The 15,000-nt window shown below is 40.3% G+C and overlaps 2 protein-coding genes across 3 annotated transcripts in view; both read right to left on the bottom strand.

Moving 5' to 3' along the window:
• Positions 1-8,639, bottom strand: part of LOC123518697 — an 8,956-nt gene extending 317 nt beyond the window's left edge. The window contains exons 1-7 of the mRNA XM_045279694.1: positions 8,056-8,639; positions 3,772-3,899; positions 2,897-3,079; positions 2,296-2,428; positions 1,686-1,825; positions 915-1,402; positions 1-748 (exon numbers count right to left, since the gene is read on the bottom strand). The exon at positions 1-748 is cut by the window's left edge and continues 317 nt beyond it. Coding sequence (XP_045135629.1) covers positions 628-748; positions 915-1,402; positions 1,686-1,825; positions 2,296-2,428; positions 2,897-3,079; positions 3,772-3,899; positions 8,056-8,116 — 1,254 coding nt within the window. The 5' untranslated portion in view covers positions 8,117-8,639 and the 3' untranslated portion in view covers positions 1-627. The remainder of the gene's footprint in view (positions 749-914; positions 1,403-1,685; positions 1,826-2,295; positions 2,429-2,896; positions 3,080-3,771; positions 3,900-8,055) is intronic.
• Positions 8,640-9,269: 630 nt separating this feature from the next.
• LOC123518698 overlaps positions 9,270-15,000 on the bottom strand; it is a 23,585-nt gene continuing 17,854 nt past the window's right edge. Inside the window, exons 2-7 of one of the 2 annotated variants that reach the window (XM_045279696.1) lie at positions 14,457-14,646; positions 14,122-14,204; positions 12,834-12,884; positions 12,157-12,327; positions 11,607-11,718; positions 9,270-11,288 (exon numbers count right to left, since the gene is read on the bottom strand). In XM_045279696.1, coding sequence (XP_045135631.1) covers positions 10,662-11,288; positions 11,607-11,718; positions 12,157-12,327; positions 12,834-12,884; positions 14,122-14,204; positions 14,457-14,645 — 1,233 coding nt within the window. In that variant the 5' untranslated portion in view covers position 14,646 and the 3' untranslated portion in view covers positions 9,270-10,661. Of the gene's footprint in view, positions 11,289-11,606; positions 11,719-12,156; positions 12,328-12,833; positions 12,885-14,121; positions 14,205-14,456; positions 14,647-15,000 lie in introns of those variants that run through there. The other variant, XM_045279695.1, reaches the window with a different exon arrangement.

Raw genomic sequence — 15,000 nt, 5'->3', positions numbered from 1 at the left:
CATGCCATAAGTTTTGACACTATTTCACATCATGGTTCCAATATTTACTCACATTCTCATGATATACCACAAGCATCCCACAAGTGAACAATGGCACATTGTGGTGACCATTTGATGGCAGTCATGTCAAAAAACATCAATGTAGATGCTAATCAAAATATTCTTAGTTTCTTTTTATACAGCCTAAAAGAAAAAGACATATTCACAGAATGCCCATTAGTTAAAAAAATAAGTGACGATGAACAGTTGTGTTTTTATGAACGAAAGAGTAAAGAAAAGTAGGAACTTTGCTACTCCCCATCCCTCACTCCAGATTTTCTTCCATGACTCCATGAAATCTTTTGAGAATTGTTTATGATCTTCATTATTTGTCAATTTACAATGATGTTATCAGCTTGCATGTAGCAAGCATTTAACAAGTTTACTTTTTGTTTTGAAATACAGCACTCATTTACAGCAATGATAAACTTCATTATTGTTTAATGATCAATCAACTGTAACATATCAAATGAGTATTCATATACATTGCAAATGCAAATCATTTAAGTGGCTTATTTGATATCTATCTCATCTAACAATTCCTGGATGAATTCTGATTGATCAATATGCTTCAGACCTGGGTGTCCATCATAAACACTTTTGGGAGTCCCCATCATCCACTACTTTAGTTGTCGCAATGGTAGAGGATGAGACGGCTCCTCGCACTTTCCTACGAGCTCCTTGGCCCACCTGACTGCTTCCCTCAAGACTGAAAAAAAATGTTTTGCCTTTAGTATTCCAGTACATTAAAAAGTTAATCAATCCAAGCTGTAAAAGATATTACAAGTTAAAAAGACTGCAGAAGTTATATGGGTATTTATTTCAGAATTCAGCAAGACACACCAATTAAAACATTTTGCTACAAAAACCCTAACCTTTCATCAATTTCCACTTTACAGTCATTGCCTGCTGTCATCTCATCCAACACTTCCTGATATTTCTCTTCCTCTTCCAGTCCCTGATGGAAAGTATCCACCCCTTCTTGATACATGCAGTTCACTATACCTCCCCCTTGGCAAAGCTTGTGGTCCTGAGATGTTAGACTAAATTTGTCTGCTTGTTCTTGCTTAATAATTTCTGCTTGCTTCTGTAATTGATGATTTCCCTCTTGATATGCTGGATTGGCAATGATAACTGAAGAATCATCAAACTCTGGTGCATTATCCTGAAAACTAGTTTCTTCCTTTAGTCTCCCAAATTTGAAACCTTTTCTTCCACTTGGTTCTTCCACATTGGTTCCCTGGTCAGGTGGTTTTGGCCTCTTTGCCATGCAGTCTGCTGTTCCATTTGTGCTGCTGTCATCTGTTGTTTTCTCTCGGCCTGAAGGTTCCCCTGTTATGGTTTGCTGAACCACAGTATCCATCTAATAAGAATAAAGAAACACAAACAAGAGTAAATAATTAAATAAGTAAATAAATAAATAACAAATAGACAATAACTTTTCAAGTAAATTGTCAGCTGAAAGCAGAGCAGTCTCCTCTATTCAGAACTACTATAATATGTTTTGTTAACCTTTACTGGGTATTATGTAAGCACAATCTGAATTTCATCTGAACTTTACCATAACTGTAATCAGTGTACTAAGGAATACTTTCCAACATATCTTTATAAGACTTATAGAAGGAAAATACCACAAAATGACTAACCTGGTAAGGCTGAGCACCCGGCATTCCCACCTCCATGGCCGACACCAGAGCCAGCTGGTCTGCAGCCATCTTCCTCTTGCGGTAGAGATGATACCCACCCCCAAGCAGTCCAGAGAGAAGAGCCACAGCAAACAAACCACCTGGATACAATTTCAAGTTAGTGCTGAGTTGTATCTTATGCATACTATAGTTAAACTCACATAGCAAAAATTGTCCATTCCATGAGCAAATGGGATTTGGTAAACCTACAAACAGTGGAAAAAAACAGATGAATGTTTATACTCTTTTTACTAATGGAATAATGTTTAGACATTGGCCAAACAGAGGCAACACTCTCCATTCCTGAATAATTGAGTAAAAAATGAAATTACAAGAAATGATAAGACAAATTATGAATAAACACAAATGTTAATTATGTATTAAATTACACAAAAATGTTTGCAAATAAAAAATATTCATAATACCACATTTCCAGGTACCATTATTTTATTGAGTTTAATCTTTTAAAACTATACTATATACTAATTATAACAAAGATCTTTGTGTCATAGGAAATAACTTGTTTTGTTCTTATGAAGCCACAATAAATTGCTATGTTTAGTCTCATCACCTATGATCCATGGTATGGGGTCTGTGCCATCTCTGGAGAAGTGACAGTCACTGGAGGGTGAAATGAACACAGTGTGATTGAGGAAGTCTGCCTCCTCCCATTTGTCTCGACCCAGTTCAGCAATGAATGAGGCCTGAAAATGCAAATATCTGATCATTATATTATTGTACCCATTGAATACATGAAAACAAAGTTCAAGAAAACATTCATCAACATAATAAAGAGAGCAATCGAGATATGTTCTAATATTGTGGAGACAAAAGAGGAGTAAGACTGAGAAGAGATGAATAGGTGTAGAAAGGCATGTTTGGCAATGGGAGAGGTATTGTAAACAGAGTTAGAGGAAAGCTTAAAGGTAGTAAATAAGAAAAACAATGCAATTCTGACAACTGACAATGTGGCAATGTGGAATGTTAGAATGATTCCTGTCCATGGCTGTACCCAATTAAAACTAATCCAGAAATATGATGGAAGGTGCAGCTGATTCATGTCACAGACCATTATTCATCAAGATGGCAGATCTATGTATTTACATTAAAGCATAAACATTTCAATGAAACAAAATCAACAAGGATTAAATGCCCACATCATTCTTTCTTACCTGAATGGCCACAAAAGAGGAGTTGTGCATGTTAAACTCTCTTTCAGGAACACGAGCATACAGGAACACTGGGGCGTGTGGAGCACTGGGCAACAGGAGGCCAGGGATCAACACCCTCTCATTCTGGTTTGAGGTCACAAAAGTGTACTTCCAGCTGTGCCGTGTGCTATTCTTGTACTGGTACTGATGTAAAGAGACATTATGGAATTTACACAGATGTTAACTTTGTGCATTACATGCATAATATATTCAAAGTGGAATGCCAAAAACAGTGTACCATGTATCAAAGTTTATCTCTTTTTTTTTTTTTTTTTACTTTACTGAAGATATAAGTATTATCTTTTGCTCTTGAATATTAATTTGTTTTTTATACATGGAGTGGTATGTGACTAATCAAATGGTGTCAACTTTATACAAAATATAGGTAGTTACATTGAAGAATAATTTTCATCAACGAGTATGTACTGCATTCTATGTGCTAAGGTGATGAATCCATGGGAGACTCATTTTGAATCTCTGGTAGCATACAGACAAAAGGCTCCCTTGTTTCTTAAAGGCCCATGAGCTCTCAATATATTTCTCACACTAAAATCATATAGAATCTTCAAAATGACTATCCTCAACTTAATAGTCCAGTCTCATTTGACACCCACAGATAATTAGCATTATGCACCAATAACATACATTACTTTTTAATCATTGCATAAAAACGTGATTCAATAGGTAGTCCTACTGCTGAATCAAGTGTTTTTTTTTTCTTTTTATGGACTCAATTCATTCCATGTCTATAGTCAGAAATACATACCATTGTGATAAGGTAGTTTCACATTAAGAACTAGCAAAACTAATCATGAAAGTAGACTGAAATGACTCACAACAATGAGAAAGGTGATGTCAAGGGGCACATGGCAATGGTTGATGATGGCAGTAGCTTCAATGTGTTCCTCCAAGATGTTGAGCACACATGATGAAACGTAGTTATGTAAGTGGCACACCCCTCCATCTGGAATATAATAAATTCATTAGCTAATGTTTTGCTCTCTTGGTTTAAGAAAAAAAAAAATATATGGGTTATTATTTCAAGATGAAGATTACAAGTTTAATTTTATCAATTCTTATTAAATGAAATATGATAGGCTTTGATTTAGTCACAAGCTTTGGATTTAGAAATACATCCTGTAAATTGAAGTGTAATCATCACAATATAAACATTTAACATTCTTTCTCTCTCTCTCTCTCTGAAATTATGCTACCTATTATGTAATGTTTCCTCTAACTATATATTGACGATTATTTAACATTACATCATTTTCAAATAAGGTAAACTGTACATAGTTCTTCATGCTTTTCATTACAAAATTATCCTTGTAAGTTATTTTGATTATCTGGGATATACTAAAACAAATCTGTGGTCACACTTTTTTTCTTTATGTAAGCCTTATAAAATTTTTTGTATTCTTTTAAATAGTTAATTTTTAATTCTAGCCAGATACTGCCAAGAGTGAACCCGCTTTAATCTTTGAGTGTGTGTGTGTGTGTGTGTGTGTGTGTGTGTGTGTGTGTGTGTGTGTGTGTAATTCACCACCACGGTCACCTGCTGATTACCCAGCCAGTCTTCCCCATTACGGAGCGAGCTCAGACCTCATAGACCAATCTTCGGGCAGGACTGAGACCACAATACACACTCCACACACCGGGAAAGCGAGGCCACAACCCCTCGAGTTACATCCCATACCTATTTACTGTTAGGTGAACAGGGGCTACACATTAAGAGGCTTGCCCTCTCAATTGTGAGTCGAGCGTACTAACCATGTGTGTGTGTGTACTTATTTACCTAGTTGTACTTTTAAAGGGCCTGGGCTTTATGCTCGTGTGGCCCCGTCTCCATATCTACACTTATCCAATATCTCTTTAAAACTATGCACACTCGATGCTGACACCACTTCCTCACTGAAACTGTTCCAAGTCTTACCACATCTTTGCGGGAAACTATATTTTTTAACATCTCTCAGACATCTTCCCTTCCTCAGTTTCTTACTATGTGATATTGTGCTTCTAATGTCATATTCTTCTCTCAGGATTAGTTTCTCATTATCCACTTGATCCATTCTGTTAATCAGTTTATAAACTTGTATCAGATCCCTTCTCTCTCTTCTCTGTTCCAGGGTTGGTATATCCATAACTTTTAGTCTCTCCTCATATATCATCCCTTTAAATTCTGGAACCATTCTTGTAGCCATTTTTTGTAGTCTCTCCAATTTCCTTATGTTTCTTTTTATGGGGGGGTCCACACAACTCCTGCATATTCCAATCTAGGTCTTATTTTAGTACCTACTTATCAATTTCTTCATCATTTCTTTGTCCATTTAGTGAAATGCTAATCCAATATTCCTTAGCAAAATACCTATATATCTCTCTGAAAATTCTATCAATATGGCTTACCGGTTGATTGTTTTCTTCCGTGTGTGTGTGTGTGTGTGTGTGTGTGTGTGTGTGTGTGTGTGTGTGTGTGTGTGTGTGTGTAATTCACCTCCTCGGTCGCCTGCTGGTCACCCAGCCAGTCTTTTCCATTTCGGAGCGAGCTCAGAGTTCATAGACCGATGTTCGGGTAGGACTGAGACCACATCACACACAACACACACCGGGAAAGCAAAGCCACAACCCCTCGAGTTACATCCCATACCTATTTACTGCTAGGTGAACAGGGGCTACACTAAGAGGCTTACCCATTTGCCTCGCCGCTTTCCGGGACTCGAACCCGGACCCTCTCGATTGTGAGTGCTAACCATTACATTACGCGGCGTGTGTGATTCACCTCGGTTGCCTACTGGTCACCCAGCCAGTCTTCCCCATTACGGAGCGAGCTCAGAGCTCATAGACCGATCTTCGGGTAGGACTGAGACCACAACACATACTCCACACACGCCACAACCCCCCCGAGTTACTTCCCGTACCTATTTACTGTTAGATGAACAGGGGCTACACATTAAGAGGCTTGCCCATTTGCCTCCCCGCTTTCCGGGACTCGAACCCGGACCCTCTCGATTGTGAGTCGAACTTGCTAACCACTACACTACGCGGTGTGTGTGTGTGTGTGTGTGCGCCTACGTCCATGGGTAAACAAATGAAGCTGGAATGTCTGATAGAGTTGAGGGTGTGAACTGTTGTGTAGAGTGGTTGAGAAGAGAGTCAAGTGGGGCACTTGGAGGATGTTATTGTTTAGCCAACGAGAACAAGGAAGGGAATGCAGGTGGCAGGTTACAACGGACGTGGAGAGAAATTTTCATATATATATATATATATATATATATATATATATATATATATATATATATATATATATATAGAGAGAGAGAGAGAGAGAGAGAGAGAGAGAGAGAGAGAGAGAGAGAGAGAGAGAGATGCTCTCAAATAATGAAGGTATGCATACCTTTGCCACAGGGGCATCAGAAGATTACAGGAAACACTGTAATGCGAGGAGTGGGAGGTGACATTAGTGGGTGACGAGTAGGAAGGAGAGGTAAGTGGGTGGGTGGCGTGGAGAGGAAGGTGGGGTGGCTGGCCGCTGGGAGCTAACGGTGCGGCGGTGGGAGTGCTACGGTCAGGCTGGTATGGAATGCTGGCGCTTCAAGGGAGTCTCTATCGCTTCCGAAGCCTGACTCATGCATAAGTTACAGAGTGAAACCAAAACTTTCACTGCAGTTACCATCATATCTTACAGAAGTTCTTTGTTCACTGAACCTAAACGAAGCAGCAGGTGGGCGGGCACCACCTGCCACCAACTCAAAATCTTCGGATCCCTCTTTCCTTTGCTTCCCACTACCTGCGGCGGAGCGAGCCACGTCTCCCTCAATTTTCCGCATCCCTCAGGTGCATTCTGGGTAATATTATAGGATGTGTAGCTGTACTAATTCTATGATCTTTAAGGCCAGCGGAAAACACGCAAAACTTGAGAGAGAGAGAGAGAGAGAGAGAGAGAGAGAGAGAGAGAGAGAGAGAGAGATACTTCATTCGTTGCTCGTAAACAACGTATCCATTTCAGTTTCTGCTATAGTAAGTACAAAACTTATATAACCATTCACTAGAATATATGAAGAAAAGGGTGAAGGTGAAGCTAACAAAGACCACCTTTAAGGTTTACCTACCTAGATAAATAAATACTCACGTGTGGAAGGCACTGATGAAGAAACATCTCACCTCTAATGTTGTTAAATTAACCAAGAACTGTCACCTAACAACGAACAACTTTTAGAATTAACTTTATTTAGAAACAAGGACCGAGTTAGGAACCCAGCGAGTAAACACCACCAGGGAACAAACAACGCCCTGCGGCCACGCGGTGATGGCTGTCTGTGCCAGACGTACGAACATCTAGCCTTTTTTCTTAACACCTATAGAAATGAAGTTCCCATTACCTGAGATCCAACAAAAGGGCACCACACATTATGTTAAAGGCATTTTCGGTGGTGGTAGTTACTACAAACTGAAGCAAATTAGTAAGTGGTACCAAATGCTTTCAAACAAACGACTTAAAAGTATTTGCAGGTGTGTATCGCATTTCAAACAATCCACGCGCAGCTAAAGCACAAATCTAATAAAACCAAAGACTGTAACCTTAAACAAACCAACAACAGTGAACATCTGAACTATGGATTTCATTGGAGGGCTGAGACAGACGTTAAAAATTGTGTTGGAAAGTTGCGAGGACAAGGTAGAAGAGGAAGTGGAAGACCACCTATTACATGCACCACCGGAAGTAAGGCGTCGTTACGGTCATTATGTCTGGTATTTCAGACGAAGCTATTTTGTACAGCTCAACAAGTAAACACAACCGATGAACCTCCTCGTACTCGACTTGTCCTTTACTTTATTCCCGTTTTTTTTTCTTTAACCAACCAAACCACGCAAGAAATAATAAGACCGGTGATGTGTATATTAAAAGTGTCACAAGCGTTTCTTAGATCTCTGATGCGAACATATTTCAAGAATACGTGTATTTATCGGTAAAAATAAATCACACACACATACATACGTTTTAATGCATATGGTTGAGGATATTGGTATGTATTTAACTGATGCGAAGGAATGAACATGACAGATGAACATTTATGTCTTTCGATGTTCTCAATAACACCCACAGCCTTGAGCCTTCGACTCACCAGGGGTGGCCGCGGAGATCATGAAGGTCACGGTCAGCAAGGAAGCGGCGAGCCAACCCATCTTGAGCTGTGTGGTGGTGACTCAGGAAGGTGACAGGGCTACATTCACGCTGTTTTTTTTTTTTTCCACCTTTGTTTTGTTCTATGCAGGCTATTCACACATTGGTTGTTTCAAATATCACTGTGGCTTATTTAATGCAAACATATTTTCTAATTTGAAGAGACATTCAAGGTACCACTTGGGCTCAACCACTATTTCAGGAGCAAATCACCTCTTTCATGGTCACAAGCAAAAAACTTGAGTAAACAGCATCATAAACATTTTAAATTTCTGAGCCTACTTTAGTCGCGTGTTCTAAAGTTACAGTCGATAGTTGCTCCTGCCATCCTGCAGCCTTCAGCACTCATCAAATGCAGTACAGCACTTCACAACTTCCCAGGCAATCTGCCAACACACGAAACAGAGAACACTGATTGTTTTTGTAGGGATTTTCTTTGTAGTACAGCAGCACACTCATTGCGCGTAGACCTTCTCCACTACACAACACCACACTGGCCGCAGTCGGGACTCGGGATGTGGGAGTGGGACGTGGGTTCACGGCGGTACTCGGGGTAAGGAAACGCATGGTTGCCAACTAAACTACTTATTATTTCTTGTGTACCTTGGATGAGTTTGGTGCATGGATTTTGTTCGAATATCAGGATGTCACTTTTAATAATGGCATAGACGAAAGGCCGCGTGAAGGCAGGGTTCGAGAGATCCTGCTGAGGTCATAACAGTGAGTAACAAGTGGGAAGGTGTGTTGTCATGGTAACCTGCTCAGGTGCCAGCTGTGTTTTTCCTCCGCGTAGGAGTTATGCTTTAGACTTGAGAAAATAACTTTCATCTCATACTCATACTCATACTTACAATCGCGAGATATTCAAGTTTGATATTTTTACTAATATAATTAGAATATCAACATTATCCCTTAATGTTTTTTTTTTTCGCTGTAATCCAAACAATTGATATTTTACCTTCCCCATCAGCAACTTCAAAAAAGTAAAAAAATCGCTCCAGGTAGCTGCTTTCTAAGTGCTTGTAAAAAAAAAAAAAAAAAAAATATATATATATATATATATATATATATATATATATATATATATATATTTATATATATATGCACACACACACACACACACACACGTTTAACACAGGTTAAGCAAAAAAGGCCTCATCTAAAATATTTTTATGGTATGAGATGACACAGGTAACAGGCACCGTTGACGGCGGGAACAGATGGCAGCGCACTTGGGTCCAGCAGTTATAGTATAGTGTACTGTACGTACATATCGATATACTCTTGATATACCGTGGGAAAGACCAAAGCCAAGAGATACTTATATCTCTTGGGCTTGGCAATGAGTGCAGTCAGTGACGCTTATTGTTCCAGTCTTGATGCAGAAGATATATATATATATATATATATATATATATATATATATATATATATATATATATATATATATATATATATATATATATATATATATATATATTACTAAGATACTTATTTCTATGTATTCTTTCACTTATTTTTAGTATCTCAGACAATACTGTACTCTGTAAACGATCATGAAACTCATTGATTTACATAGTAACTCTCCATGAATGAATGGATAAGGCGTGGCTATCACAAAAAAACAATCTGTATTGAAAGACTTGAAAAAAGAAGTGTTATAGTCCTATACTACTTCCTGCACTCCAATAAATACAACCCCGTTGTGCTGCAAGAAGCCGGGTTTTCCGTTGGTGTTCCCGCCTTGTTCCACACACAGTACAAGTAGTAAAAATAAAGTCTTTATGGAAACGATACAAGACACACTCACTCTAAATATATAACATAATACGGTATACATTACTATTCTGCTTGTTGATGAAAAATATATTTACATGAAAATACAAAATAACAGACATTGTGAGAAAAATGTTAAATTACTTGTAAGAATAAAAAGAAATGTCTTGCACACACACACACACACACACACACACACACACACACACACACTTATACAAAAGACAGCTTGTGAGAAAAGGCACATCTAAAAAAAAAATAATAATGACACAGGTCTACACGACAAGAATAAACAATAACTTTCTTAGATTAGAATGACTTGGGCTTCCACATTTAGTGGACCGCGGGTGTTACTACCAATGGTCCATCATGTCACTGAGCGACACGATGACCGGTGATGACCGAGTGCTGTCTTCGTTTATGGAAGTTCAGTTATACCTGTCTTGGTGACAAGCAGGCCCCGAGGAGGGCTGAGGAAGGGAAGCAGTGCCTAGATGGCCACATGCAGTACCTGAGATTAAGGTTCCCTTCATAAGGCTCCCGAGAGGCGTACGAGGCACTCCGAGTACCAGCTGTTATCTAAAAGGCTGGCAAGCAGACCGTCACAGTGATAAGTATGCTGTTATGATAATATAGTCGGTGGAATGGCAGCACAAATCTGTAAGTTCAGGTTCTCTGTTCTTCATCAGGCTGTACCAGGTGATGTTAAAGCCGAGTCAGGTATTGTTTGTATTTGGAAGACAACTTTACGAATAGGGAAAACGAGGTAGACTATTTACTGGGTAGCAGATAAGAGGTAGGTTGCGGGTCGTACGAGAAGGATGTGGATGGTGCATCATACGAATAGGATGGAGGGGTGGGCGGGTCATAGGAGTAAGATGGCTTGATTGTAAGCGGCGCGGGAGTGACGGGAGGCTTGGATGGCAGTGGGAGGGGCTTTAGCGTGGTGGTATAGGACTGGGTAGGGGGTGAGAAGAGTTTTGACAGGTCGAGTGACAACAGAGATGGGAGGTTGATCAGAGGCAAGGCAGGAGGCGGAGGGAAATCGGCGGATGTTCCCACGCGGATGAGATCCCCAACACCACTTCCTAGGGCGGTGGCGATGCCTCCCGCGGACTCTACAAAGGCACCGCCGAGCTTCAAGCCGGCATTGAAGACAGTGGCACCGATGTCCAGTCCTGATGATCCAAGGCGAGCGAGGATCTTACCCTTGATGGCCAGCGTGTCCTGGATGAGGCGGATGATGATGTCCAGTGTGTCCCTTATAATTTCATTCTTCACCTCCAAGAAAGTGGCGAGCTCGTCTGAGTTCTCAGACAAGACGTCACTGATAGCGTAGCTCAGTGGCTGACTGGCACGGATGACTTCAGCAAGAACACGCGCCTTGATGCCCGGTACCTGTAGGAGGGGCGGGTATGTGAGTACGTGAGTGCCAAAATTTTACTCGTTTATTAATTTACTAATCTGGATAAATTTGTTAGTATATTCAAAGAAGTGAGTTATGTCAGTCAGGTGCAGCAAATACTCCTTAAGGTCAGAATATCAAGGAAAAAATAAGTGAAAAGAAAAGAAAACCTGTTAGAACACATACTTTTACTAAGTTTCCAGAAAGAAAAAATAAAGATCCCATGAGGGTTTATGACCTATTGGGCAACAATAACAACAACACCAACAAGTGTATCAACAATCTCACCACACCAGTATAATGCTACACACCTGCAGAAGCACACGCAAGACAGAGGAACTCAGCTGGCCGGCGTAGCGGAGTCCAGAGCCTGCCAGGTCCACGAAAGTCCTCACCCCGTTAGCCTTGTTCTGCACCACCCACCTGAGAGAGAAGCACCATGAGGGACTATGCTAATCTGACCGAATTTTGGCATCACGTGTTACCACATACAACACGCCCACCGAGAGACGCGAGCCAGCGGTCTTGATGCAAAGTGTGTCTATAGTTCTAATAGTAGTAACAGTAGTAGTAGTAGTAGTAGTAGTAGTAGTAGTAGTAGTAGTAGTAGTAGTAGTAGTAGTAGTAGTAGTAGTAGCAGTAGTAGTAGTAGTAGTAGTAGTAGTAGTAGTAGTAGTAGTGGTAGTAGTAGTAGTAGTAGTAGCAGTAGTAGTAGTAGTAGTAGTAGTAGTAGTAGTAGTAGTAGTAGTAGTAGTAGTAGTAGTAGTAGTAGTAGTAGTAGTAATAATAATAATAATAATAATAATAATAATAATAATGAAAATAAATAAATAAAGCAACAAGAACAGTAATCTTTCTCACCTGGCGGCTTGTGCTCCCCCAGCGGCGGCAGCAGGAACCACCGAAGACAGGACCTGTTTGGCGCCCACGAGGGTTTGGCCGAGCCCGCCGAGGATACCAGTGGCTTGCTTCGTACCCGACAACAGCAGTTGGGTGAGGTCTAAATGTGGGTTGGGAGTGCTGTGCTGGTAACTGTTGGCGTGGGAACAGATGGATTAATATCACCACCATCACTATTATTATTGGAAAACTACCAAAAGAAAAGAAGGCGATGCTACGTAAAGATGAAAGATGGAAAGGCGCGATAAATATTAAGCAAGTTGAGGAAAAGGAAGAGAAGAAAGAAGAGTTACTTAAAAGAGGGTAATACTTAACCAATAGTGATGATCAACAAGAACAATGGCGTCGTAAGATACGATAAAGTGAGTTAATAATCAGGAAAACCTTCAAAGCGCGGCAGCGATGTGTTTAGTGTGTCAATCCTGTGATTCATAAACATGCAAACTTTCAGTGAGCTGAACATTCACTTACATTTTACAAGTGAAAGAAGGAGAAAACTGCTCAGCAAAACGAGGATAAAATAAAAATGATAATGGTGATAATGATAAAGTTGATGATAATAGTGACGACAACGACGTTAGTGATCAATAAAAAAAGAAAACATTATCATCCTTTTGATTTGAGAAAACGACGCCTACCTCGAACTTTGTGACGACACGATAACGTTCCCAGTGTCCTGATGTGTGTCCCTGTCACCAAGAAGAAAGAAAGAAACATATTAGCTGGCCACCGCCAGGCTCCGTCCCTCCCCAGACCCCATGCAGCTCCCGCCCCTCACTGAGCAAACGCTGGCCCTTAAAACCCCTTTCGAGGAATCAAGCTAACATTGCATATTCCAGACTTGAATGGAATCAGCAGGTATGACCACTTATCTAGACCAGCAAGGGCACACGGTACGGGCAAGGTCAGGGCCTAAGCCTAAATCGTCAGGGTCACGGCCGTCCATGTCAGTCGTGCGCCAGGGGGATCGCGCCCTCCGCCACGCCAGTCTCGCGTCCTCCTCCGTCAAGGTCCTCAGTGTGCTATGGCCGCCGGGTGGCAGAAGCAGCCTGCATGGGACGCCTGCTGCTGGTTTTGTGGCTGAATGGGTAATTAGCAGTCCACCTTCTGAATGCTAGATGCGCGCGCACGCGCACGCGCATACACACACACACACACACACACACACACACACACACACACACACACACACACATATATATATATATATATATATATATATATATATATATATATATATATATATATATATATATATATATATATATATATATATATATATATATATATATATATATATATATATATATATATATATATATATATATATATATATATATATATATATATATATATATATATATATATATATATATATATATATATATATATATATATATATATATATATATATATATATATATATATATATATATATATATATATATATATATATATATATATATATATATATATATATATATATATATATATATATATATATATATATATATAATGTACTATAATGGTCCTGCACTTCTTTTGTAGCTGAATGAAGTAATGGCAACTGTACATCCACCATACAGCACAAGAATAACTCTCTAGTGCATTAGGATTATATTTAGATAGTTATATTTTCATTAACAACGTACCAGTAACTCAGAAACAGCCTGAAGAGCGTCATGCAATGAATGACATCACTGGCGTAGACTTTACTGCCATTTTTATAAATAAATGACTGAAAGCACGTCTAAATAACACGTCCATGCACTCGGGAACTGCTGCTATGCGATATACAGCAGAGAAAGTTCCATAATAAAGCTGCCACAAGTACGAACTACTCTGTGTGGGCTTTTAGATGGCTTCAGGAACAGGAAGGCTTACATCCTGAGCACCGCGGTACCTGCCGAGTGTAGATATTCATACCTGGGAGTCCCGTACAGCTCTGCAACCTGGCGGATCTCCCGACGAAGCACTTCCTTGGGGATGGAGATCAACTCATACTCAACCTGCGGGTGAGGAAAGGATGGGAGGGAAGGTTACAGCTAGGAAAGGAACTGTTTTCATAATTCCACAGACGAACAGTTTTAAGCAAGTACAAGGAGTGTGGTTGGCTGAACTCTGAGTTAAGATATTAAGTTGTATTGTACTGCGAATATATATCAAGTCCCTGAATACAATTATAAGGATGGTAGCACGGTCGAATGGAGAGAGAAATGGGTGAATAGATAGACAAAAGACCGAATGAAGAAAACATTAACCTCTCTTTTCAGATCCTTGCCGTTCTTGTCTTCATCGGCAGGCAGAGTGGGCACCAACAGTAGCAATCCTTCTTCATGTGCCTCGATCAAGTTCTCCTCGGGAGAAGGTTGGGAGGATGGCGTGGGTAGCGGCGCCGCCGTTACCAACGCCAATAAAGTCGTCCACACGGCTATCGTCGAAGGCTTCATCCTGCAACAAGAAAGAAACAATTCAGCTGACTCATCACTTCCTACAGTCGCCTCTCTACTCGTTGACTCCGCCCAGTGCCGGTAAAGACAGCCTCCCACACGGCCCTTTCAGTCGTGGGAGCTAGGTTCGTAGTGTGTGTGTGTGTGTGTGTGTGTGTGTGTGTGTGTGTGTGTGTGTGTGTCTTGTGTAACATGTATTGAGAGCTAACCTTACGTCACCATGTTTTAAATACCCCATCAAGTGTCGTCATGTTTACACAGTCACGCCTCCACGTGGTAAACAGTTCCGACGCGGATCCTCACTGAATGCTGCGGCAGGTCAGGTGATGGGACCACCACTAAGCTGTTTTACCTA

Source organism: Portunus trituberculatus, chromosome 44 (assembly GCF_017591435.1).
Source record: "Portunus trituberculatus isolate SZX2019 chromosome 44, ASM1759143v1, whole genome shotgun sequence".
Classification (NCBI taxonomy): Eukaryota; Metazoa; Arthropoda; class Malacostraca; order Decapoda; family Portunidae; genus Portunus; species Portunus trituberculatus.
Note: the sequence above shows the minus strand (reverse complement) of the source record. Positions and strands in the feature narration are given on the sequence as shown.